The sequence below is a fragment of the Crocodylus siamensis genome, chromosome 9 (genome assembly GCF_052110815.1).
Source record: "Crocodylus siamensis isolate JL-2025a chromosome 9, ASM5211081v1, whole genome shotgun sequence".
Lineage (NCBI taxonomy): Eukaryota > Metazoa > Chordata > Crocodylia > Crocodylidae > Crocodylus > Crocodylus siamensis.
Window position 1 is genome coordinate 36,046,204 of NC_143403.1, and position 27,132 is coordinate 36,073,335.

The window sequence follows — 27,132 nt, forward strand, 5'->3', positions numbered from 1 at the left end:
CTGTATCATTTGTGCCCACGTGAATAAGTAACATGGGAGAGTGGTCAGAGGGCTGGATAGGTTTGGGGAATCCTCTCCATCCCAGACCCCAGTTCCAAGCAGGCAGCAGACCTCATGGGCTAAGGGGTCAGGGTGACAGATTGCTCTCTTTGTCCCCCTAAGGAAGAAGTCACACACCATGATAACGTTGAGCTTTCTTTTGGGCACAGATGCTGATGGCCCTCCGTCCTTACACGCTGGAGCCAGTGGTATGGCCTCAGTTGATGTGAGAGGTGTAAAATGATTGTGCAGCTCCAGGGGAGTGGTAACCCTGGTGCTGCACCTCTTTGGGCTAGAGACAACTGTTGTCCAGGCAACCTCAGGCTGGACTTTGTAGCGGTTCCTTGGTTCTGCCACGCTGTCATCAGCCATCAGGTGGAAAGCCTGAAGGTAAGAGAGATGCTCCTGCTCCACATCTCTAACGGAGCGCAGCGGATAAACCGTTGCCTGGAGAATCCTAATCTGGCACTCCAGAGCCTCCACCATTGAGCACACCCCACAAAGGGAGGTCTCAGTGCCCCCAAATCCAGCTGCCTGCAGTCTTGGTAGGAAGCCTCCACATGGAGCCAGGGACCCATCTGAGTGGAGGCTGGGTAGCCTTGGGCCTTCCTGATCGCCCTACTGTGCAAACTCCTGAGCTCTTGCATGCCAGGCAAACAAGCATGCCTGTTTGCACATCCTGCTCACATGGCTGTCTGGCGGGCTGGGCCAAGTAGGAGTGGGGTGGAGCAAGCGTCACAGGCCAGCTGGGCACTGTGAGTGTATCAATTTTATCACAGGCCAACTGGGCTGTTTGATTCAGTTTTGGATCGAGGAGGCAAAGTTGGAAGTGAAGCAAAGGCAAATTTATTACAGCTTACACACACACAACAGTTAACAGAAAGATAAATGCAATAAGCAGATAATGCAGTATTAAAGAGCTAATAGTAAATAATAGCAACAGGTAATAATAACAGATAGATCAATTCTGTCACAGGCCAGCTGGGCACTGCGAGGGTATAGCCACTGGGCTGTTCAAAACAACAGACAGACAGACATGGGTTGGCAACTTATCGATAGTCCCTCAATGCCAGGTACACAGCAAGTGATTCCAGCAAAGTCAGGCATCCCTCAATCAATGCTGTCAGAGGGTTACCAGGGAAGGTCCCTTGATCAGGATCCAATCCTCACTCACACCAGGAGTGTGGGGTCCAGGTGTGGGACAGAAATGACCGTTCTGTTCCCTCCTTCCTGCTGGTTACTTGATGCACGTGCTTTTTATACCTCTGTTGGCCTCAGAGCCACTCGTAATGTTGCCCTATAGCTGTTACCCTATGGGATTGAAAGGTGTTAAAATTATCATAAAAGGTTACTACCCAGACTAGGGTTTATCCAATAAGCAAATTATGATTCAGCACCTTTAGGTTTGAAATTGACATTGCTCCGCCTTAGTTCCAACCCCTTTTAGGCTTCATTTGAATATGCTTTCTTGGGATATGCTTTCTGGGAATGTGTTGGGTGTGCCAGGCAGTTAGATCCAGGTTTATCATCAAGGCTGAACCCTGAGCAAAATACCATTAGGTCTCCTAATCTTACAGCTACAGCTTTGCCTATGGGGCCCAGTCAGTTTCATGAACAGTTAATTTTATCATCTTGGTTAAACTTATGACAGACAAGTTACATTTGCAGTTTACAAACTTACAAGCTTTATATTAACTAACATTACCTGTTTAGGCAAAATACCAAATGGCTCCAAGAAGCACATTTTATTGCTTATTAATTCCTCTGGTTCTGGCTGTTACAGGCAAGCCTCTCCTCGGCTCCTCACAGCTGCCTCCCCGCAGCTGGCTAGTCCCTCCCACCATTGGCCCGGCTTACCTCTGGCTCTGCTGTGGGTCACGTGGGGTCTGCTGCCACTGATGGCGGTCTTTGGGGTGCAGGGGCACGACGGGTTTACACCCATGCGTCTCTCACCACTCCCTAACCCAAACGGAGGCTTTTTTTTCCACCGGCAAGCCCTTTTAAACTGATTTTCCTCTTGTTTCTTCCATTAAGTCCTGGGAAGCTCAAGGATGGGAAAAGCACTGGGGAAAACTCCCTATTTTTAATGTTACTTATAAGAGACCTGAGCTGATTTTCTGGCTTGAGTGGATTGAAATTTATGGGGGGGGTCCCTTTTGTTTTCCTGCCAGTGAACCAGAAAACTATTGAGGTAATTCAAACAGCATTCAGACAAGCAACATTATCCTAATATCACTGGGGAAAAATCCATGAGGTTACTTGGCAAATTGACCTATGGATTGACAAAGTAAGTACCAGGAGGCAGGTTTACAACTTTCTTTTGTAACTCAAGTTGTGTCACCCTATAAAAATGGTATTCAGTTTTCCTGAAAGAAGCTTTGAAGGGAGGATGTGCAGTGCCCCCACGCGCACAGAGGAAGTGTGGCCAGGGCAGCACGGAGCTTGCAGCAGCAGGCAGCTTTTGTGCGAGGCCCCGCTGTGCCCTGCTGCGCTGGTCCCACATGCTGCGCTCTGGAGAGCCTGGGGGAGGGCAGCAGGGCGGGGAACACAGCGTTTGTGGTCCAGGTTTTGCAGCTGGCCAGGCACTCTGGTTGGCAGGGGGTTTACAGCCTGTCCGCTCCCAGCCAGAGTGCTTGGCTGGCTGGAAAATCCTGCCACTCCAGGCCAACTGCGACCCCCTCCTCCCGGCTGGAGTGTGCCTAAGCTGGCTGGAGGCTGAGGGAGTGGGTAGGTTTGCAGCTAGCCAAGCACTTCGGCGGGCAGGCTGCAAACCTGCTCCCGGCTGGAGTGCCTGGCTGGCTGCAAACCTCCCTGCTCCCTCAGTCCCTAGTCAGCCTCCCCCCAGCCCTGCCGCACGACCCCCAAGCCCCACTTACCTCCAGCAAGAAGAGTGAGCCTGAAGGCGCCCCAGGTAAGTGTGAGTGTCAGGCCCTGCCCTTCCCCTTCAGGCGGGGTTGGGGGAGGGTTGAGGGTTTCCCCCTCCCTTTTGCAAACAGCTCCCAGAGGCTGGAACTCTGCCAGTCTGCAGAGCTCTTTGCAAAAGGGGGAAATCCATGGGTTTCTCTGATGAAAATGGGAAATCTGTGGTTTTCTCTGTTTTTCCTTGGGAAACAGAAAACCAGGATCCCTGCTCATCAGCTACTCTGTGTAGCCCAGTCACCAGCAGACTGGAGCAAAGCACTGTTGAGGAAGCCTGGGATATCATGGATGTGGGCCAGATAAAATAATCTGTGCGTGCAGCCTGGATTTTGTTTTATAAAGCTCTTGGGATGCAAGATGCTATTTTATATTGAAGTTTTGTGTTTCTGTTGTGTTATTAATTTCACCCTACTGCTGGTTAACATAATCATGCAGGAGCCACAACAAGAATGCAAGATTATCATTACTAGGAGCAGTGTGAACAAGAACCGGCAATGCAATGCGATAAAACAACTTCCTGTAGTATCTCATTTAGAAACTGTCAGGTAACATAAAATTTAATGGGGCTACAGAATTAGTTTCTTGCTCCTTCTTTTGTTACTTATTATTAAGGCAGGGGCCAGGGAGAAAAGAAACAAGGATGAGGAGAAGCAACATACTAAGCTTTCTGAGTACCTCAAACAGTTTGTTTTCTTCTGTAGGATACAGATCAGCAACTTGTCCATAGAAAACAGCGAGGTAAATTTTAAGGAAGATGATGCTGTAGACCTTGCCATTCAAAACATGAAAGCATCCTTCAAAGGGACCCTAACCTATGGCCTAGCTGCAAGTACACAGTAATTGCCAATCTGAAGGAAATCCAAAGTCCCTGTAGTCTGAGACCCTGCCTCCAGTGCTGTACCTAGACTCCTGGTGGCCCCTGGTGAGCTTTTCATGTTGGGCCCCCTTTGCCAGAGATAATGATAATAATAATCGGACAGCAGGAAAAAAATACCACTTTTGGGCCCCCTTTCTGTTCAGGCCCCAGGCAGTAGCCAGTTCATCCATGCCTGTGTCTGGGTCTTCCTGCCTTCGACAGTAGGCAACCTCAGATGTAAGCATCCTGCAGCAGGCAGAAATGGCATAGTCTGCCTCTGTAGAAGGTCTCATTCTAATCTCTGATGAAGACTGATCAAAGCCCTGAAGCCCAAAGTTTAATATCCTTCCAAATTTATCATAATTAATCATCACAACTCTGATAGTCTGGATATTTATGTCACCAATACCTTTTTTAACTTTAAGTGCTGAGCCTCAGGTTCCTGTAGCAGTGAGTTCCACTGATGATGTAATGTGTGGGGAAAATGTCTTTTCTTTTAGCAGTTTTCAGTTTCCCACACTTTAAATCCATTGACCTTCCCCTCATTCTTGTATAAATAACATTTTCTAGTTAATAGTTTCTATTCCAGTCATTGTGTAGGCTTTTACCCTGGCCCCCCTCTACAGCAAACAATTCCAAACTTTTCTCTGAGGATGATCAGTATACCCTATATCCATTCAGTCAGAGTGGGTGAGCAGGAGGGATGGGATGAGAGTAGAAGTGGGGATGGAAGAGCTTCATAAATAAGGTATGGTCATCCCTGTGCTCTGAGTTACACATTAGTTCATGAGTTTTAGGGGTGTGCTGGCAGTTCCAGAGGTGCAAGTGCAAGCCCTGTTCTGGATTCTTGGCAAAGGCTGCCTATCAGGTGACCCAGCTGTAAATGGGTACCTAGTCAGTCCAGTTGGGGAACCAAAGACAACCAGCTGTAATGTCACTGTGCGATATTGGCTAAGAAACTGGAGTGTTTTAACCACACTAGCCCAATGAACTGTTTGCCTTGGGTGGATGTTTGATGGAGGCTTTATCCTCAGTGTCATGTGGCACCAACTGGCCTGTCACAATTCAAAGCAGCCCTTTAGGTGAATGTAAGAAAGGCAAGATATTTTGAGTTATGTTTCAAGAATTGTTACAATTTCCTTTCTTCCTCATTCAAGGGGGAATATTTGATAAATAAAGAAAAGGGTCCAGTTGTAGCTAATGTATCTGGTATTTATACAACACCTGTCTCCACTGACAAAATGCCATCACAGGGACTCTATTTCTATGAATAATACAATTCCCAATTCTTTTCCATCATACTGTTACAGGACAAAACTTACCCATGCAATTGTTTTTGAAATTGAATCCTCAGCTTATCTCCAACTAAGCACTAGATGGACCACAATATGGCTAGCAAGTTGGGTTATTTGTTATAGTAAAATCAAGATTGGGGCCCCATTTTCTTATACATGTGTAAGAGACCATTCCTGCCACTGAAAAACTACCAATCTAAGCATGCAAGGTAGACCAGTGGTAGGGAAAAGGCAGTATTCTTGTTCCCATTTTACAGATGGGTATTTGAGGGCCAGATTCTCAGCTGCCGCATATTATATCAATAGAGTTACACTTGTTTACATCTCTGTAGAACTGAAAATTGTACTGGATCTCCTCTGTGTTACAGAAGTATCTGCAATAAAGGGTTTTTTAGGGGGCTTGCACTGGGTGGAACAGAGTTACACTTAGGAACCTAAGTCCATGTAGACATTTAAAAGGTAGAATAGAATCTGGTCTGTGGTGTCTCTGATTCCCCACACTCATGCCAGTCCTCCCTCTGGTCAGAGCTGCCCTCTTTGTTGAGCTTTTCAGTTCCTTGCCAATTCTCTGTGTTGCACAGGGTTTGTCATCATTAAAATTGTTTTTTGTGCTGTGCAATATGTAAGGAGGAGCGAGTGGCTGCTGATACCTCAAGCTGTTACCTGACTTTCCATAAGCTGATTCTCCATCTCCAGGGAGACAAAGAGTGAGTTTGTTCTTCTTAAAGCAGCACTTTGCTTTGCACCTACCAGTTGGCTCTGTGAACAACCACTGCACCCAAGGGGGTCCCAGTTTTGCTGGACTCACTATCCACTTTTATAACAACATCTTCTCTTATGCAGGCCGGGTGACTAAAACGGCTTTTCATGGACTTCATCTCATTTACTTTGAAGCTCGTTCTTAAACACCAGGTAGGGAACATAAAAAATGAGATGACACAGTGGAAAAGGCTGTCTACTGAGGATTATATACACTTTTAGCACTGACACATAGTGTGATTACAGATATTAGGGGCTGCGCTCTAGCTCATGGCACTTTATACAAAGCACCATGAGTTAAGAGCCCCTTCCTCCGACCCAGCTGATATCTGCCTGTTGGGTCGGGGGGGTCAAACTTACCTGCACTGGCCCTGGCCAGCAGACTTGGGTGCTCCAGCAGCCTCAGAGGAGGCTGCTAAATGTCCCCTCTCCCCAGCTCTGGGGCTGTCAGTTGTGGGGGGAGGGAAGGGAGCATCAGGCAGCTGCTGGCTGTTTTGCCCATCCTGAGCTCGAGTGGGGGGTGGAATATAGCTCTCTTGCCTCATGCCCCCCCCAGCTGGTGCATTGAGGAGATCCAGTTCAGGCCTATGAGGAGGGGTGGGGAGGCTCTATTCCACTTCCTTTCTAACCCCCCTAGCTCTGACCAGGCCTCTTGAGAGCAGCAGCAGCACAGAGCTGCCAACTGTTTTACCTGGCCTGAGCTGTATTCATTTATTACCTGATTTAATAGGGGTTATTTTTTGCATGATCAGCCATTTTAAAATGCTTTGCACATGTGTTATAACACTGTTATAGAGCACTTTCAAGGGCCAGGTTGCATGAAAAATGTCACTTTTATCTGTGCCCGTGAGGGAACACAAATTCCTATGGCACTATGCTTTAGAACCCCTTAATCTAGTAACTGATTTGATGAGGGTTAATTTTTTACATGGTCAGCCATTTTAAGTGTTCTGCAGCCTTGCACATGTGTTACATCACAGCTGTAGAGAGTTTTCAGGGGCTGATCACATGAAAAATGTCACTTGTGTAAGCACCCATAGATAACAAGGGCCTGAAATTGTGCAGATGTAGGCTCTACTTAGCTTCCCTCCCATGAGTAATCTCACTGACTTGGGACTGTATACAGTGCATAGTGCTAACTAGGCATGTACTTTAAAATGATGTTCAGGGGTTGACCAGGTGCCTGAATGGAAGTTCTCTGCATCAGCCAGGCACAGATTTGATTCCCAATTTTAGTCTTTTGTGCCTGTGGGATTTTTTTACAACAAACTGTAGTCCTGGACTGTCCTGCATTGCTTAACAGCAACCTCCCAGCACTAGATCTCTAAAGGGAGGGCAATGCCAGAGACCTGAGATTCTCCATCTGCAAGGACCAGAGTTGGGGCACGGAAGGAGGTCACTGGTTTTGATCTCTCACTAATGTTGACTGGGAGAGATCCCACTGAGGTCAGTGCACTTATACCAGTGTCAGACTGGCTTGTTCAGGAGATCAGTTCAGTCTCATGGCAATTGCGTTTATTTCATTGCCACAGAAACATGCAATATCTAATTTTTTCCCCATTCACCTATAGGTCTGTAAAGAAATTAACTACCTTTCCCAGTTGCTAGCTGTCTTCATACAAGACACAGCAGGTAAATAGTCAGGCTTTTTTTCTCTGTCTTGTCTTCTCTCCTAAACACAAGGTGCTGAGGTAGAGATGCACAATGAAGAGATAGCAATGCCATGCCTGTGAAATATGGATCAAACCACTGGAAACATTAATAGGAGAAACAAGATCTGCCATAATCTGAATTCCTCTATTTAGTGCTGGGCATTAAGACAGATGTGAGAAGAGGGAAGAAATGCTCTTGTACAAACTCTAAAGCCCAGATGAAAGCTATTGTTGCATGGATTAGTTCCTGGCTGGCAGAGATTAGGGATAGGATTTTCAAAAGTACCTAATTTATTTAGAAGTCCACATCCAGACAGCCTATTAAAATGACCTAGTTAGACACTAATGTGGGTGGGAGGCTATGTCTCATTGGCATCTGCACTGAAGATAGTGATGATTGATCTGAGGGAGGGTCGATAGGAGTAACGCTACTGAAGTGTTACAATAAGTAACACTTACATGGCTCTAAAAATCTCAGGGTGCTTGTACACATGATGGGGTTTAATCCTCATTAAATTAAATAGGTTTATTAAGATTAAAATAATTTATTTTAAATCGATGCATCAATGTTTAGAGGTGACAGCTTTTAAACCAAATTAAATTCTGTGTGCAATTCACAGTAAATTACAGCAGGGGGAGCCACATAACAATCCACCCTATTGATTTCTTTGGTACTCAGTTACAGCAGGGGGTGCTGGCAAACCTGTAATCCTCTCACTCTCAAAATGCATCCCCCGTCCCTCCCTGAAGCTGTAGCTGGCCGCAGAAATCCCTATGCCAAGCTGCGTTCATCCTCTCCCACACCCCCAAACTGCATGAACTCCTAGTTTCATAGTTTCATAGTAGCTAGAGTCGGAAGGGACCTAGGAAGATCATCTAGTCCGACCCCCTGCCTTGGCAGGAAAGAGCACCGGGGTCAGATGACCCCGGCAAGGTGCTCATCTAACTTCCTTTTAAAAATCCCCAGGCTAGGAGCCTGCACCACTTCCCCTGGAAGTTGGTTCCAGAACCTAGCCACCCTGACTGTGAAGTAGCGCCTCCTAATATCTAATCTAAACCTACCCTCCGCCAGCTTGTGACCGTTATTCCTGGTCACTCCTGGCAGCGCACGGGGGAACAGGGACTCCCCCAATACCTGCTGATCCCCCCTGACCAGTTTGTAGCAGGCCACAAGGTCCCCCCTTAACCTTCTCTTGTGGAGGCTAAACAGGTTCAGGTCCCGTAGCCTCTCCTCATAAGGCTTGCCCTGCTGACCCCTGATCATACGAGTGGCCCTCCTCTGAACTCTTTCCATATCGTCCACGTCCCTCTTGAAGTGTGGCGCCCAGAACTGGACGCAGTACTCCAGCTGCGGCCTGACCAGTGCCGCATAGAGGGGGAGGATCACCTCCCTGGACCTGCTCGAGATGCATCTGTGGATGCATGACAGGGTACGGTTGGCCTTCTTGACTGCCTCCCCACGCTGCCGGCCCATGTTCATCGTGGAGTCAATGACGACTCCAAGATCCTTTTCCATCTCCGTGCTGGCAAGAGGGGAGTTCCCCAACCTGTAAGTGTGGTGCCGGTTCTTCCTCCCCATGTGCAACACCTTGCACTTATCAGTGTTAAACCCCATCCTATTCTCATCCGCCCACCGTTGCAACCTGTCAAGGTCAGCTTGCAGCCTATTGCACCCTTCTAGTGCACCCACATCCCCCCACATCTTAGTGTCATCAGCAAACTTGAACAGGGTGCTTTCTACCCCCTCATCCAAGTCACTGATGAAGATGTTGAACAGTGCGGGCCCGAGGACCGAGCCCTGCAGAACCCCACTGCCCACGTCCTCCCAGGTCGAGAAGAACCCATCCACTACCACCCTCTGGGTGCGGCCCTCTAACCAGTTGGCTACCCATTTGACCGTGTGGGCATCGACACCACAGTCTCCCAGCTTTTTGATGAGGACAGGGTGAGAGACAGTATCGAAAGCCTTCCGGAAGTCCAGAAAGACTACATCCACAGCAACCCCTGCGTCTAATGATTTGGTGACCTGATCGTAAAAGGCCACCAGGTTGGTCTGACAAGACCTGCCACCGATGAACCCATGTTGGTTGCCCCTGAGCATGCATTCCCCTGCAAGGCCCTCCTGGATGTGTGCCAGGATAATTTTTTCAAAGATCTTACCCGGGATTGAGGTAAGACTAACTGGCCTGTAATTTCCCGGGTCCTCTTTTTTCCCCTTTTTGAAGATAGGGACCACATTGGCCCTCTTCCAGTCCTCCGGCACCTCACCAGAGCACCACGAGTGCTCATAGAGCCGCGCCAGGGGTCCCGCAATGACCTCAGACCTATGCCATTCCACCTGTGAAAGAAAGTACACCACATTGGGAAGGAAGTGCATAAACTGAAATCTTTATTTTAACTTTTTTTTTGACAAGATTATAATGTTACATATACATAAAAAGAAAAAAATATATAAAACACAGTTTAAAAATAAATACCTTTAAGAAAAATAAATATATTTAAAAAAATAAAAAGCTTTTACCTTAAAAAGAACCCCACCCTGGTATAAAGCACATTAAAAATACAGCATTAAATATAAATATTAAAATATTTTTGCCTTACTTATATAAATGTTTAATAAATAAATAACTCCAAAAACCCAGAAACCAGTTTCTATTCTTTATACTCTATTCTATCTATATTCTATCTTTAGACTCTATTCTAATCTATTCTTGTATTCAGATCTAATCTTCTATAATCTGCCTATCTTCTATCATGTTTTTATTCTTCTTTCTGCTTTTCTATTTTGCTCTTCTGAGAGTCCTGGAAAGGAATTAATAAGACAGGTTTTGGCCCATATTCCCCAAACCACCTTTTCGGATCTCCCCCACCCCCTCAACAGGCTACAAAATCTCCCATTGTTCTGTCAGAGGCCTTGTGACTGCATGAAAAAAGTGAGCTGTTCAGGCTGCAGGCGGAGCCTTGAAATCCTGTGAATTTTGCATCCCTATGATACTTGCTTCACTTATCCCTGTTTTCATAGCAAGGATCCATTTCCAAAATACCACCCACTCTAAGCACTGGCCTTAGCAAACTCATTCTTCCTCCTCTTTTTTAAAGAGCCATTTTGCACCATGGAAAATATTTTTTCATGTTGCTGAATATGAAAGTGAATCGTGGAAAAAACCCAACAGCCTGTGTTGTCAGGGGTACATCCAGGTGAACCCACATGTGCTTCTTGCAGCGTCTCAAAGGGGTTTGAGATGCCACAATAGGCACATGTGGAAACAAAAAAACTGTTTCCTGCACTGCAAATTAACAGCAGGGAAGCAAAATTAGACCCCTGGATATCCAGGGGTCAAACAATAATCCAAGGGGGAAAACCAGGTCAGGGCACTGTCCCAGACCATGGCCTGAGGCAACCAGAGGCTTGGTCCTCCACAGAGGTGCTCTGGGTGTCTCTCTGGTTGACCCTTTCCTGGGTCCTGAAGCACACTGCAGGGACCTGAACCCAGCTTCTGCCAAGTAAGTAGGAGGTTGCAGGGCTGGAGGGGAGGGAAGGTGGATCTTCCCCAACTCCCTGCTCATTCCCCCTGCCCGCCACCCGCCTTACTGGCAGTACCAGAGAATGAGCAGGAGGCTGGAGAATGTCTCCAGGGCCTGTCTCCAGCCTCCTGCTCATTTCCCCTGCTGTCTCCAGCCTCCTGAGACTGGAGACAAGCAGGAGAAGGAGGAGGGGTCAGGAGAAAACAGGGGAAAGTCTCTAGCTTATCTCCAGGGACTTGTCTCCAGCCTCCTACTCTCTCCAGGCCCCTGCTTCTTTTCCTGCTTGAGACAAGCCCCTGGAGATTAGCTGGAGATTTCCCCTGCTCTCTCCAGCCTCCTGCTCATTCTCTGCTACTGCCGGTGAGTGTGGGGGGGCTGGGAGAGCAAGTGGGGAGCTGGGGGAGTGAATGGAGGGTGAGGAGAACGAGATTTCTGCTCATTCTCCTATTCTCTCCAGCCTTCTGCTTGTTCTCCTGCTCATCTCCAGCCTCCGGAGATATCTGTAAACATATAAATATTTAGGATTTATTTTATCATGATGCTACAGATACTAGTACACTTCCAGATTTCTTTAACATTGTAAATATAGCAATAAAACATTGCACGTCTATTCAATCCCCCCTTCTCTCTCTCTTTTGTACTAATTGTATAAGAATGTGGATTTTGGGGTATTCTAAAAAGTGAATTTGGGATGCTGCTTCAGCAGTCTAGCTGACACAAGGGACTAGTGTCCCTAGACACTAATTGGCTGGGCCCCAGAAGCTCCTGTCTATTTGCATCTTCCAGAGATTGTGGGCCTTAAGGCCCACCTAGTTAACTAATAGCCCCCCCACACACACACTACTGTGTAGGGCCAAAGTTTGAAAGATACAACTGATTTTTTTTTTCTTGGTGGGACAACTAAGGAAAAAAAGGGTAAGAGTGATGTGGGAGTCATAGGTTCAAAATGTGAAAAGAAGTTTGCCAGAGGGAAACACCAAGCAGAGCCCCCCGGGCCACACTCACCGGTCCTCAAAGGCATCCAAGGAGCTGGTAGACGCTGCCCACTGGTGCTCTGGCCAGAAAGGTGCACAGACAACTGGGCGGAAAGTGACCCTGCAGTCTCTGGACATCTTCCTGGCCAGAGCCTCCTTCCTGGTCAAGTACAGGGCACACTTGGCCAGAAGAAGATTGACCAGGAGGTCCCGGGACTTGGTGGGGCCTTGGATGGGGTGACCAAAAACAAAAAGGTGGGGGGTGAAATTCAACCAGAACTGCAAGAGGTTCTGGAAGGGGAGGTGGAGGGGCGCCACTCGAGGTTCATGTGCACCAGGATCTCCCTCTGCCCGCAGAAGGGGCAGGAGACTGGGGTGTCTGTGAAGCTTGTCACATACACGCCCATAGCAACAGCTCCAGCTGGCAGCTGGAGGAGCTGCCAGCTGAGGTCCCCAGTGGCTCGTGGGATGAGGGTGGAGTACATACTCAACCACTGGGGTGCCCCCAGCCACACCCTCACTGAGCAGGTCCTGCCACTTGATGTCTGGGCAGGATGTGAAGGCAGCATGATATAGACAGTGCAGTGCATGAGTGTGTAGAGGTGGTGGTGATGGACGGTGGAAAAGTGGACCGGTCTGGTGTCCTCCAGATGGCTCAGGTGGTAGAGTGGGGAGCGCCGTGAAGCCGGGCGACCCATGACAAATTCCCATTACAAATTCCAGTGGACTGGAGAACATGGCGGGGGGCCAGGGGCCACCACCATGCAGGACCTGGTCAACAAAGCAAGGGTGTTGGGAGGTGGGGCAGATTTCACCTTCCAGGCCAGACGGCAATTTGCACGCATCATGGGTAGACCCATGCACTGGGGTAGTGCAGTGCAGTCCACCCACTCCCACCTATTGTAGTCTAGGAGGTCTCCAATATGGGTGACACCAGCCAGGATCAACCTCTGTCACAACCAGGGTACCTCTGCTGTCGGCACCTCCAGCTGGGGATTCCAGAGGAGAGGCTTGACGAGCAGATCAGCATCCTGAGCGACTGTTGTGGGGGATCTGGAGCTGGAGACCAGTCTCCAGGCCTCAAGGAGGTCCTGGTAGAAATCTGGTAGCCCTCACAGGTCCTGCAGGAAAAAGTCCCGCAGGCTGAGGAGCTGCCAGTCATATCAGAGCCCCCAGAAATGGCGGAGGAAAGTGCACCCCAGGTGGCTCCATGCCGTGTGGCCACTGACACCGTATAGAAGTTGCTGCAGGGCCTGAAGGCGAGATGCCAAGACCTGGCTGCACAGGCAAACCAGGCCCTGGTCACCCTCCCACAAGGGCAGGCTCAGGACCTCTGCAGCAACCCAATGCCATTGCAGCCAGAAAAACTCCAGCACCCATCTCTGGAGTCCCACCAGAACCTCAGGGGGCACAGGCAGTGTGTGTAAGCAGTGCCAGAGCATGGACAGGACCAGCTGGTTCAGCACGAGCACTCTCCCACGCAGGGAGAGACAGCTCAGGAGCCCTGCCCATGCCCGGAGCTGCTCCACCACCCTTGCCTCCAGCTAGTGCCAGATCACCAGCAGGGAGGAGTCTGTGGGGGACAGGTAGACCCCCTAAGCAGAGCAATGAGCCCACGCTCTAGCAGATCCCATGGAGCGTGGGTGGGAGTGAGTCCACCTGTCACCCGTCACCCACCTCCAGGCCAAAGCTTTTGACCCAGTTGACCTAGGCAGAGGAGGCCACTGAGTACAATGCCTGGCAGGCCTCCACCTGCACCAGGTCACCTGAGGCCTGGACCATGAGAAGTACGTCATCAGCATACTCTGACAGGGCCATCTGCGCCACCGGCTCCCAGAGCATTAATCCTGCCACCTGCTTCTGCAGGAGAATGAGGAAGGGCTCCAGGGTCAAGCCATACAACTGGCCTGATGGAGGGCAGCCTTGATGCACCCCTCTCCTGAATGGGATGGGCTCTGTCAGGGTCCAGTTGAACTTGACTGAACACTCTGCAGACACGTACAGCACCTGGAGAGCCCACACGAAGGAGGGCCAGAAGCCAAAGGTCCACAGCATGCCTGTGAGGTACCTGTGATCTACTCTGTCAAACGTACATCTGTCAGCATGGATCACAGGCATAGCGAGATGGCCTTCACTACCATCTTGTAGTCTGTGCAGAGGAGGGACATGAGCTGAGGATGTCCCAGAAGGCCCAGTAGAACTCTGCGATCAGCCTGTTGTTGCCAGGCATCAGGCAGGGGGTGGCCAAAAACTCAGCCAGAGTGAAAGGAGCTTCCAGCCAGTCCCAGTCACCCACACTGACCTGCAGGAGTCCCTCCCACAGGGTCTGACAGGCTTTGGCATCAGTCGGATCCAGGGAGAAGAGCTCTTCATAAAAGGCCCGCGCAATGGCGCATCTCGCCTGGATCTGTGAGTGGGGTACCGTCACCCGCCAGAAGTCAGGTGATATACTTCTTGGCCTCCCACCTCCTCCTCTGACAGGGCATAGAAGAAGCAGGAGCGGCAGCACGGTTTATCTCCTGAAGGAGCTGGACATGTGAGCGGACAAATGCACCATGGTCATGGTAGCTGTCCAGAGCATGAAGCTCTTCCTGCCTCTCCTGATACTCTCCACAGAGGGATGGGTTGGTTGGGTTGGTGGCCAGGCACCTCGTCAGCTCTAGCACTTCCTGCTCAAGCTGCTCCTGGACCGCCTCCCTCTGCCGGCTGTGGCCCCAAGTGTAGCTGCGGCAAAGAAGCCGGATGCGCACCATCCCCACATTCCACCATCTCCTAGCTGAGGGGAAAGCTGCTCGTTGCTCTCACCAGGCCAGCCAGAACTCCTGGAAAGCCTCCCTGAAGCCCACATCCTCCAGCAGACTGGCATGGAAATGCCAGTAAGCTGACCCCGGACGCCTAGGCCCTAGCATGGCTTGGGCCCAGACAAGGTGGTGATCGCTGAAAGGGGTCAGCCAGATGCCAGAGGAGTGGGCCCAGGCAAAGTGTGGCAAAGAGATATAAACCCAGTCCAGCTGGGAGTGGCATGCCTGCTCCTCCTCCACCTTCACGTAGGTGAAGACAGGGGGGTCAGCAGTGTGACAGGCACACCAGACGTCCACCAGGGACTAGTCCATCAGGATCTCCTCAAGGACGCCCATGGTGGCCTGGTTCCACTCCCTGTCTGACTGGTCTCATGCATCTAGGGTGACGTTAAAGTCCCTGCCAAGGGCCAGGCACTCATGAGGGTTGAGGATGCCAATGTATGTGGCCACCTGGCAGAAGAAATCCACCAACTCCAGGTCCCTCACAGGGGCGTACACATTCAGAAGGTTCAGGACCAGCCCTTGCACCTGCATCTGGAGGTGCAGCAGGCAGCCTGGCACCACCTCAGTGTCCTGGTGAACCTCCAGCTGCAGGCCTGGGGAGAACAGGATGGCCACCTGTCACAGGAGTGTCACTATCGGAGCATCTCTGGGTATAGCTCCGCCCTCCTGTACTGGGCCAACCGCCTGCTTACTCGCCTGTCATGCCTTGATCTTCCTTGTAATTAATAAATGATTGGAATCAGTGGGAGGCTGCCCATTTTTTTATGCGCCCCGATGACAGGGGGCGCTGTCTGCGGCTCCTTTTCCTCCCCTACACTGCAGCCCAAGCCTCGCAGATGGTGCTGGTATGATCTAACTTGGGCTGTGTTATTATGTCTCGGTCCTTTGTTTGCTCTCAGGGCTCCTCGCTGCCCCCCCTCACTCTCGGGGCTCCTCGCTGCCCCCTAGTCGGGGCTCTTCGCTGCCCCCCTAGCTCTGGGGCTTTTCGCTGCCCCCCTAGCTCCGGGGCTGGGCCAATGCGCCCCCAAACAAAGCTGTGCCCCCTCCGGCACCAGGAGACTCCATGCTATTGTGGAGCTCCTATGAGGCCTCCTCCAACCCCTTATAGCCTCACCCGGTCCTCCGGTGTTACACAACAACAAAACAGAAAACACAAAGCCCCTGGGCTATAACATAAATCCCAAAACCGACCTGGTTATCCTTATCCAAAAACCAACCTGGTTATCCTTCATACCTATCTCTATCAGGGTTTTTCCATCCAGTTGTCAAGGAAAAATTTTAAGTTTATGCTGTCAATACAGAGAATTAAAGCTGATGTGCGCAGACAGGCCCTTGAATGGAAATTTCCACAGTGTGCCCAGCACGTGTCCCCGGGTGACTGTCACAGGAGCACTGAGGTGCTCTGTGCCTTAAGTAAAGGAAATAAGGAGATCCGCCAATCAATGGGGCAGCGCAGGTGCCGGTTGCCGTGGCAACCAGGTGGGTCATGTGGCCAGAAGGGGCAGGGCTAGGCCTTTATAAACAGCCCGGGCCGGAGCCTAGCAATCAGTTCCCCTCTGGCAGCCGCAGCTCTGCGGGACAGCTGAGCAACAGAGTTAATGGTGGTGGTTTGACTGGCTGCAATGATGCGAGGGGAGAGAGAGAGCCCAGACAGATGTATGGGTGAGAGTCAGCATTGTGTGGGGTTTATATTATAAGCCTGGTGCTTATGTTATGTTGTAGCTGGCTGGCTGACTCTTTGGTTTACTTATGGTTATACCGGAGGATCGGGTGAGGCTGTAGGGGTGAGAGGAGGCCTCACGTGGACTCCCCAGTAGCTTGGGGGTTCCCGGTGCCCAGTGGGGGGCACAGCGAGCAGTGCCACGGGGCACAGTGTGCCGAGTGCCGCCGAGGTGCTCGGCGCGGCCGCGAAAGGGCGTTTAGACCCTACAGGGGGCGAGGGAGCGCGGGAAGCATGGCATAGACTCCAAAGGTGGCGAGGAAGCGCGGGGAGCACAGTGCAGGCCACAGAGGGGGTGAGGACACGCAGGAGGCGCGGCACGAGCGTGGGAAGCGTGGCTTAGACCCCAGAGGGGGGGCAACAGGCCCTAGGCGGGCCACATACTATATCAAGCCACCCCAAGGCGGGCGGCATGTATCATTGACAGGCACCCAAGACAGGTGAGGGCCAAGGAATGTTCCAGAGGGCTTCCGCAGCAACAGGGGAGCCCAAGGAACCAGAGGGGCCAGGTAGGGCTCCGGCTGCCTGAGCCTAACGGGACACACTTAATGTGAGGATCATCATTGACAGGACTCAAAAAGGGCCAGGTAAGGCTCCGGCTGCCTGAGCCTAATCGGACGATCATCATTGACAGGACTCAGAAGGGGCCAGGTAGGGCTCAGGCCGCCTGAGTCCAGTTGATGTAAAGAGCTAATCCAGGTAGGGGGAGCCAAGCCTGGGGGGTGCCAGAGAAGGGGTGCTGGTTGCGGGTTAAGCCCAGGGGGGCCAGAGAAGGGGCATTGGGGGCGGGCCAGCCCAGGGGGCGCCAGTTAGGGCGCAGAAGGTTAAGGACCAGACAACATCCAGGAAGAGCTGCGAGGCTTGGGGCGTGCTACAGGGGAGGTAGGAGGCACGCACTGCCCATAAGGCTGGGGTAAGAGCACCCCATTTGGAACGGAGGTAATACCAGCACGGTGTCATAGGTGGAAGTAGGCAGCCTCCCATACTGAACCTAAGATCAAAGACGTGGCGGGCGAGTCAAGGGTGCTGGATTGCCTAATTGACACGGCAGGGGGCTCTAGCGAGTACACGGCCACTCGTAGGTTCCCTCTCTGTGACCGTGACCTCAGGACATGTCAATCAGCACTGACCTACTTTCCAGCCCTGAGCATGCTCAGTTACTAAACAGAGCTTGATTCTGTGCATGCTCAGTTAGAACCTGCATGAGGTAATTAGACCAGAAATTTCTAACAACAAAGCGATCTGATTGGCTACCAAATTTGTATAAAAGACTACTGAGCCCCTCCCTCGGTGGGAGACCCAACCCAGTATGAGTGCAGAGACTGCTCTTAGCAGAGACTGTCTCACAACTGGGGAGACCCGTATGACTGAGAACAGAGGCTGTTCACCAGGGACTGTTCCTCAGTAAGGCTCTTCGGCCTATTGGTCTCCTCCCCGCTTAGCTCTTCACTGCGTTCTCGATCTTGTTCCGTTTTTGCTGTACTGATACCCTGGCTTTTGACTAACTTTCGGCATTGATTCCTGACTACGGCTCGACTCATCCATACTCACTTCGATCAATGTCTCTGCTTCATCACATCTCGGCTTTTGACCTCAGCTTCCTTTTTGACCACCTGTTGTCCATCACTGGACTGGCGTCATGACACCGTTCATCACATGTGTTACAGTTCTGTTTGTTTGTGTTCTATCCCATGAGCTGTTGACCAGCCCTGGGACTAGCTAGTGGGCAGCCGCACATAGCCCTCCGGGGCTAGAAAGCAAGGGCTCACTAGTGAACCCCATGGGCCAACAGACCCCTCTGTTGTTGTTTATCATTCTATAACTGTAACCGAAGAAGCAGCTCTGCCTACGCCTCAAAGCGTAAGTTAAATAAATCCACCAGTTTGAAACCATACACTTTCGTGCCACTCAGACTCCGCCGCCATAAATCCCACCTGTTCGTGTTCCAATCGTCACCCCCGGCCCACTGTGACCTTGGGGCCTTCATTTGGTTCCGACACCAGTATCATACGCTCAGACCATCAGGCTTCTCTGCTGTGCCTGCCCTGCTTGCTCCCACAGAGCTCCATCTTCCTTGGCTGCTGCGGGGGGACTGTCCTCCTGGCCTCATGCCTGGGCTTAAGAAGGGGCCAAGCCCTGCCCCTTCCTGTCAGCTGACCCCCTTGGTTTCCCTGGCAACCAGCACCTGTGCTGCACTGGTGACTGGCAGTTGAGCCTCCCCCTCCTCACCACTAGGGGTCTCTCCTGCCATTTCTGCCTTTAGGCGCAAAGAACCCACGTGTACTGCGACACCACCCCACATGAGGTGGTTGAGAGGTGAATAAAAAAGACCCTGCCTCCCCACTCCAGCTGCCAATTTGGCTTGTCGGCTGGAGTCATCACAGTCTCCTGCAAGAATACCATGGAGTACCCTCCCTCCTGAAGGCACCTGGCACCTCCAGAGACCCTTCCTGCAGCTCTGGATGTTGACGGTTGTGATCTTAAATGACCTCATGGCCGGGGGGGGGTGTAGTAGATGGTTTTAGCAGGGGCCTTGTGCATCTCAACACCCGGTGTGGGCCCCACCGGTTCATGTGGCACCCTCCCATATGTATAGCAGCCATCTATGAAACTGCAGGCCCGCCTATAGTTCCGGGAGTTGCAGCTTTTGGGCCCCTTGCCTTCCCACGCCAGCACTCTAGCAGTGCCAAGGCCACTAACAAAATCTCCCCGGTGGTCCAAGGCTAGCTGTAGCTTGCTGGCAGACCGGAGGGTGTTGTCAGGGTCAAGAAATGCAAGTAGCTCATCCCTGGGGACCACTGGGATCGAGAGGTCTGCGGGCTCCATGGAACCTGCTGATTCTTGGGTGTCCTTCTGGTCCTGGGGTTCAGAGGGCTCCTTAGGCACCCAGAGGGCTCCTTAGGCATCTGAACCCTCTGGTCCACTAAGACCCCGGACTCTGGTTGGGATTGGGAGAGCTCTGCAGCCCCCTGAGACAGGGGTGAGGGTAGGTGTGGGGGTGGGGCTCCTTCACAAGATGGTGGGGTAGAGGTGTAGCCCCAGGGGGTCTGTTTTAGAGCTTTGGAATATCCAAGTGATCTATGTGTTCTATCCATGCAGTGATGGGGTGAGTATAAACAATATTATTAAACTAGATAAATTAAACATGCCCTTAAACTGGAGTGTTGGGGTTGAGGTACTGTAGCCATGTGCATCTGCAAGTTGAGGCTTTTCTACTTCATCATCTCTGTGGGGTGTGGGGAGGAATAAGCCCAAGTACGGAAAGAAGCTGACCCACCACGGTGGGGTGGGGGGGAGTAGTGGGCCTGACCCAATCTGCCTGACATGGCAGCAGCGGCGGGAGGGCAGGAGCAAGCCTCCTCACCCCGTTGGGCCTGGGCACACTCCTACCCCACTCCTCCCTCACCTGTGTTCCCCCACCGCCACTGGATCGGCCTGAGCCTGCTGCTCCTCTGCCCCGCCCCCCGCCATGGTGGCCTGCCTTCTCCCCACCATTGGGCATTGGGCCTGGACCCCAAGAAGCAGGAGGGAAAAGGGGAGTGGGCTAGATGGGGAAAGGGGACATGGGGCTCCATCCCCACCCTTCCCCCCACCCCCCACCCCATCATTCTTGACGGGCAATTGGCTAGTACTCAATAACAAGGACTGTATAGGCAACACTTCCTGAACTACAAGACAATGACTGATCAAAGGGCAAACTCACTGAAATCATTGTCTAAGATAAAATTCCCCTGTCCTGATTTCTCCCCTACCCTCCTTAGCCACTGCAGGGGGCAGGAAGAAGGACACTGGGTCTTTTCTTGGTCAGAAGGTTTTGTCACTGTGCTACATCTTCTGTCCTTCCCTCACCTTCCCCATGGAGATGGGAAGCAAGAGATGCAGAAACTACTCTATCCTTTAGGCCAAAATGCCCACATAAAGCCTAGGAGGGGAGGATTTCTCCAACCTCCATCCCTGCATCATTCCCCTTAGATTCTAAAAGTGCTAGTGGGAGTAGAAAAGGCAAATGTGGGGCTATGAAAAAGATATAGTATATTGAATGCTTAGTGGAAATGAAGATATTGAGTACCAAGTTCTAACATTCAGTCTTTATTGTACTCCATTTCTATGCTACAGATTTTTCAGGGTACCTCCTATGCTGATTTTCTAGCTAAGGTGTGGAGTCTAACCCCTCCACAAATTACTCTCTGGCCCAAAGGGACAATTTTGAAGTCATCTATGGCTGTAGAACTTGGCCTGTTTTCTCCCAGAAAAGAGTCTACTGTGGCATTATATTTTGAGACGGTTAGTTCTTTTTTGAGTAAATATGTATTGACTGTAAAAGATGTGTGGCAGGGGTCATGCCTTGCTATAAGCTCTGAACTAACCACCCTCAATAACTAACAATAACTTTAAAATTTGATTTATAAACAAATTACCATGTGTTAGTATGTTTTGGCTTCTTGTACCACCTACACCATCTTCCAATACATCTTCAATAGCAGGTTGATGCCAGGTAGAGCTTGAGTGTTCCTACTAAGTTGATGCCTGTCTATATAGTTCATCTACAGCTCACGTGCAGTGGCAGCAGTAAATACAACTTGACTGGTACAGGGTGGGCCTAACTTAGGTTGAATTAGTGCCTCTATTCCTAGTTAGGGTGGCCATTGGTCCTATTTAGAGGTGCACCAATACATCAGTCCCATCTTGGATCAGCACTGATATAAGGAAAATTGACTGTATTGGCAATTGGCTTTATTGGCCACATCACCCTAAAAATGCCACCGATAAATGCCCCATGCGTGCATGCAGCTGCAGCGCAGCACAGCACACAGGCAGCCAGGAGTGCAGCCTGGCAGCCTGGAGAGCAGCCGGGTCTGGCCAGTAAGTCTGTTGTGAGGGAAGGTGTGTGGAGGGGCAGATTGAGGCCTCAGTGGTGAGAGAGGGAGTGGGGCAGGGTTCGGGACAGATGCTGCACAGGGACAGTGCAGCCCCAGCCCAACCCCCATGCCGGGAAGAGCCCAGTGCCACCCGTGCTGCAACTCACTGCGGCAGCCCACCCTTGCCCTGTGCACACATCTGGGAGAACATGCCCTACCATGCCCTCCTGGGGTGCGCCCCACCACATCCCCCAGATGAGCCACTTGACTCCATCCCCGGCTGTGCAATGGCTGCCCCTGCTCCGGCTCCAGCCCCAACCCCACTCCCTTCCTCACTGTGGGGACTCAATCTGCCCCACCCCAGGCCCCTTCCCTCCCATCTCACCCCTTCCGCCACAACAGACTTACCAGCTGGACGGTGCTCTCCATGCTGCCCAGTTGCATATCGGAATCAGATCAATATGGCGCATTAAAAATCAGCCATCGGTATCGTCCCAAAATTTCTGTCAGTGCACCCCTAGTCCTGTTTTATACCAGACCATCCTGTTTTTAAAGCTTTGTCCCCTGTCCCCTGTCCATTTCTAAATGAGGAATGGACTGCAAAAAGTCCTGTTTTTCAGTTCATTGGTGGAAATACATGTCAGTCATTTGTCCTCATGATTCTATGGGCTGTCCCTAGAGGTAGGGCAGTGCACAGCCAGGAGGAGCAGGGTTCCAAGCCAGCTGTGGGGGGAGGGAGGTGGCCTTTTTGTGGTGGTCCTATCCCTTGCTGCTGAATGGCTAAGGGGGCCAGTGGCCCCACCCCTGGCTGCTGTTTGGCTGAGGAGGCAGGAGCCCTACCCCTCACAGCTGTTTGGTTCAGCCCCCATCCCCTTCACCAAAGGGATGTCCTGTGTTCTGGGGTTGCTTCAGTGGTCACCCTATTCCCCAGTGTGGACATAGGCTACTATCAAGAGTGCAATTGAGGTCTCCAGTGCTTTCCCACAGCCCTCTGCCTCTCGCCTTGTGTCTCCTTCTTGGCATCTGCACTGTTCTCAATCCCCTGACCAAAAGTCACCTGCCCTTGCATGTATGTGCTCAGTGGGCCAGGTCACCCCTGCTCTGCACCTTGCCTTGCCATTATACCTGTGCCACCTGGACATACCAAATATTAATTCAGAACAAAACATTCTTTAAAATGTTTCTGAGCTTCTTATTTACCAGATATGGATTTGGGGCATGCAGCATTCATGTTTTGCTACTTTATTTAGTCTAAGAAAGGCAGTGAAAATAAATGCCAAGAGCCATGCACTTACAGGTCACAGTCAAGTCAAAGTTCCTCCTGAACCTAATGGTCCTAGAGCTAGTGTGGCTAACGTGGGCCAATTTCTATAGCCAATCACAGACAAAGGAGTGAAGTGGCCAGCATCACATCCTGCCAAGAGCCATACCTTTGACTTCCCAGCCAGAATGACCAGGTGTAGCTGGGCAGTTCTATACCCTGGATGGTGGCAGTGCATTGATCAGCACATACAGCTGGATGCTGGCAGCAACATGGCAGCCAGGAAAGCAGTGGCAGCAGCTGCTATTTTTGTGCCCTGTACCAACCAAGCCTTACCTTAGTTACACTTCAGCAATTACAGCTGGGTTGATTGCAGAAAACCTTTAGCATTATCCAGAGCAGGCCTTGAACTCAGACCTCCATTGGCTCATAGCAAGATGCCTTAACACAGCGGCGGCCAATTATTTTGGGCAGAGGAGCACTTACTGACTTTCGGCAAGCCATTGAGGGCCACATGATAGGCAGCCCAGGACAGATTAATATTAATTTTCTAAATTTTTTAGGGGCCCCGTAGGCCGGATAAAATGGCTTGGCGGGCTGCATCTGGCCCCCGGGCTGCATTTTGCCCACCCCTGCCTTAACAGTTCCATTATCATTCCCTGAGCACTTGTAAGTAAGCCTGCAATGAGTAAGCCAGCATACACAGTCCAATCCCACAATAATATAGTGATGTGCACAGTGAATGGCAAATCAGTATTTGCAGGCAAATTGGGAGGGGAGAAAAGGAGGGGTTTTTTTGTTTTGTTGTGTTTTTTTTTAAAAAAAAACCAATTCTCAGCTTCTCTGGGTTTTTGTCATGAATTCCAGTTTTACTCTAGAAATCAGGATGAGGCACATGGGCAGGACCTTGTGGGGAATCCTGCACTTTTGCTGCCTGTGTTATATGTAATGTCTGGGGAAGATCTTCCTGACCTATCAAAACAGGACTATAGAGAGACCCTATGTAGAGAGAGCCCCTGACATGCTGACCTGTTCTTTACATAGGATCCAGCTCATGCTGGGACAGGTCACTTGGAAAGTATTAGTTAGTTCCATGGAGTTCAGTGGAAAGTAGTCAGTAAAGAGATACTTCTATGGACCTTCTGAGAATTATACCAGAATCCAGTGCCTGCTTGGATGGGGCTTTGGGTGTTTGGTTAGTGCTATGAGGGTACTTATTCTCTACAGATGCTTAGGTCGCTGGAGAGGTCACTGGACTTGTTAAAGGAGTCCCAGCACTTTGATTTCTAGAGCTCCCAGTAACTGGGGACCTAACAGGACTTCAACATGCTAACGCAGCAAAATGGATAGAAATGATATTTATCTCCAAAAATCTGGAGATGAAGCTGAGCAGATGTTTACATGCTCTGTTTATTTCTCTTTGCAGGAAATCACTGTCACCATCCAAGCGTCATATGTGGAAAAGAAACTGGTTTTGTATCTCTCTGACTGAGTTGGTATTGGTATCTCTTGCACATTGAACTGACCTTCTATCCTGTGTGTGATAGCTGCAGGAGAAGGAATCCTTTTCTGCTACCTCCCACTGATTTTCTTTTCCACTGCAGAATAATACTTAAAATGGTTAAATGTGGAGCCAATATAACTGAGGTAAGTATTGAGTATTTATTCTCTAGGGGAGTCATTGTAGATGATTACAGTCACCATATTCTTTTATAAATTTGACTTTCAGAATGACAAGTCATTAAGGCACTTCCTGAAGACTATCATCACCGTTGCTGGAATCCTAGAAGTGATTTCAAGTGAGTTTATGCTTGGGGAAAGTTTGGATGCATTTAACAGAACATGTAACACCTGTTCAGTTTACACAAGCACTATCACAGTTTAATAATAGTCCTGGTTAGCATATTTGTCAAAAATAAGTAATCACCTCTCGCAAAGCTGGCCACAAACTGAGTTTTCATTGGAATTCCCTTTTGTTTCATAGTCTGCTGACTGCCCTTTAGGCTCCCCAATCTTGTGTATGTGCTTTGTTCATGGTTTCCAGTGTTAAATCTGAAAGTGTTTCTGCATCCATAGTGTTAACAACTTTCTGACCTGTTGTGGTTTTCTGAGTTCTTTGAAGCAGAAAAATTGATTTTATTTTTTCCATAGTGAGAAGTGAGTGTAAGCTAAGGGCTGGCATTTTCTGAGACGTACCCTGAATCTAACAGGGGTACCTGGAATCTAAAAAAAACAGTTGACAACCACTGTTCTATACCATAACCTATTGTTCATGACTGTGTGTGACCCACTTTCATACTCACCCTTAGTGGAAAACTGTCCTTAGGACAAAATGCCCCTTATGACAAGAGGAGCAGGACCCAGTATGTATAGTGCTTTAAAACTGCAATGTCTTGGGAATGGATGCTCCTTAAAAGAACTGAAGTCTCAGGCTGGGCCAATGTTGAAGAGTTCACATGTGTGGGGAATAGCATGTTGGTCTTACTGCATCTATAATTAAACGAGTAGTTTCTGATTCCATAGGGACTGAAGGAGCTATAACTTCACTGATGAACAATAAAGGAATCCACTTATTTGAAATCATAAGTCTTGAGATCATTACCAGAACGGTAAGTAAATTTTAGCCACTAACTGCTGCACACACAGCACAGAAGAATTCTCATAAATATGGCATGAGCTTGTATAACTTATTTCTTTTCTTCTAGGAATACCTGATGCTACAGATGGACTTTGGCTTCCCCCATCATTTGCTGCTTGATTTTTTTAAGACCATGTTATAGAAGAAAGGATGGTATGAAGGAGGGTAGGAGTTAGCTGTCCCAAGACAAGGAATGTTTGAGAACCACTTAAACGATGTTATTTTTGTCTGTGCCCTTCTCTCCTACCCACTGAACACAAAGTTGATTCTTTTAAAGTGAGAAATGCCCTGGCCTTTATTGAACTATATTACTATAGAATCCCTGCTCAGGGAGGATGCTGGAATCCAAGTCCAAGCTATTCTTGTTTTAAAATCTTAAGTAATGTGTGCGCTTGTGAAGAAACAAGGGTCCAGTGTGTTAAATCAGTGAGCTCCAGATCAGGCCCTAAGAACTATCTGGTACAAGGGATGATTTAAGTGGTGTTCAACCTATGGCCCTTATAGGTCCAACCTATGGCTCTGTATAGGTCCATAAATTTGGTAGTAGGTGGGTAGTTGCAGTGTTAATTGCCACAGCTCTGTGAGCCATGACACTGCCAGCACTCTGCCACCTCCAAATTTCCAGCACCTTGGCCCTGCAGGCCAGGTGACATGGCCATGTGTACCAGATGGGGCATCTGCCAGGGTTAGTTTGCAGGTGTGATCCAACTGTGAACTAACTCCATGCACCAGCCCAATCTCCCCCTCAGATGGCCTCAGTGCCACTCATCCAGCCTACAGGGCTGGATGGGTTGGACACCACTCATTTTAACAATCTCTGTTGTATCTTGAAAATTAAATATTTTGCCATTCTAGGCTGAGCTACCAAACTTGTTTCATTTCCTGTAGAGCAAGATACAGAAGCAGTAAAGCGGCAACAGGTAGGGGTGACAGCAAGCAGTGAATGAGATGTGACTGTGCAGTATAATATGGTAACACAAGTGACCTGCACTTGCACAGTTTTTTAGTGCCTGCAACTGTAGCATCATGATTTCCTGGAGCTGCTCAATCTTTTTATTAAGTGCCCTCTAGTAGCTACAGCAACAGACTGGGAGCTGCATGGCCTTGGCTTTGTTCCCAGTGTAACTACTGGTTTGCTGGGTAAAATGGAACAAATTGCTGAATGGCTCTCTGCCTCAGTTTCCCCATATGTAAAGCAAATGGGGCTTTTGAAGTCATTAGTGATTGAGCTCTTTGGCGCTGTCCAGGTAATTCAGAAAGTTCTGATGAGCCCCTGATACTAGTGTCTGAGTGATTTTAGTCACCTGGGGCCACATGCCTATACCCATTCTAGCCACTGATAGTTAGACATCTTAATATCTTTGAATCTGGTCCATAATGAGGCCATGATGATGGTCATTTCAAGGTGGAATTGGTAGTTCTCTCCAGGTAGCTGGGTACACAAGAAGTAGCTCTGGGGGCTTGCCAGTATTAGGCAGCACTATAGTACCCATCCTTAGATAGTGCAATGACAGAAGTAGGTAGGCTTCTTGCTTACATTTCTTTCCTTCATGTGACTACTTGTTTGGACATTTTACTGGCACCTGCAGTTAGAGGCTGCAACACAGTCTGTCTCAAGAAAGGAACTGCTGCCATCTTGCCTTTTTAGGTAGTTCCCTTAATGTAACTCCAAAGTTACTTGCTGTTTTTCAGCTCACACAATAATTGTGGAAAAAAAGCTGCCCTTCCGCTGGGCAGAATGGTTTGAATCCCATGAGTCAACTTGGGGTTGTCTTACAGAGGCATGACTACCAGGTTCTGCACCTAAGGCCATTGGGGTTGGTGCCTGCTG

The 27,132-nt window shown here is 49.8% G+C and overlaps 1 protein-coding gene across 1 annotated transcript; it reads left to right on the top strand.

Annotated features, from left to right (window-relative positions):
- Nucleotides 1-1,759: 1,759 nt before the first annotated feature.
- Nucleotides 1,760-26,097, top strand: CETP (cholesteryl ester transfer protein). The gene is given in 13 exon segments (XM_090063299.1): nucleotides 1,760-2,257; nucleotides 2,259-2,326; nucleotides 3,660-3,794; nucleotides 5,125-5,191; nucleotides 5,725-5,820; nucleotides 5,953-6,021; nucleotides 7,440-7,500; nucleotides 12,983-13,113; nucleotides 20,660-20,827; nucleotides 24,090-24,155; nucleotides 24,351-24,462; nucleotides 25,187-25,272; nucleotides 25,369-26,097. Coding segments are annotated over 13 exon segments (1,212 nt in total). The 5' UTR covers nucleotides 1,760-2,179; the 3' UTR covers nucleotides 25,444-26,097.
- The last annotated feature ends 1,035 nt before the right edge of the window (nucleotides 26,098-27,132 follow it).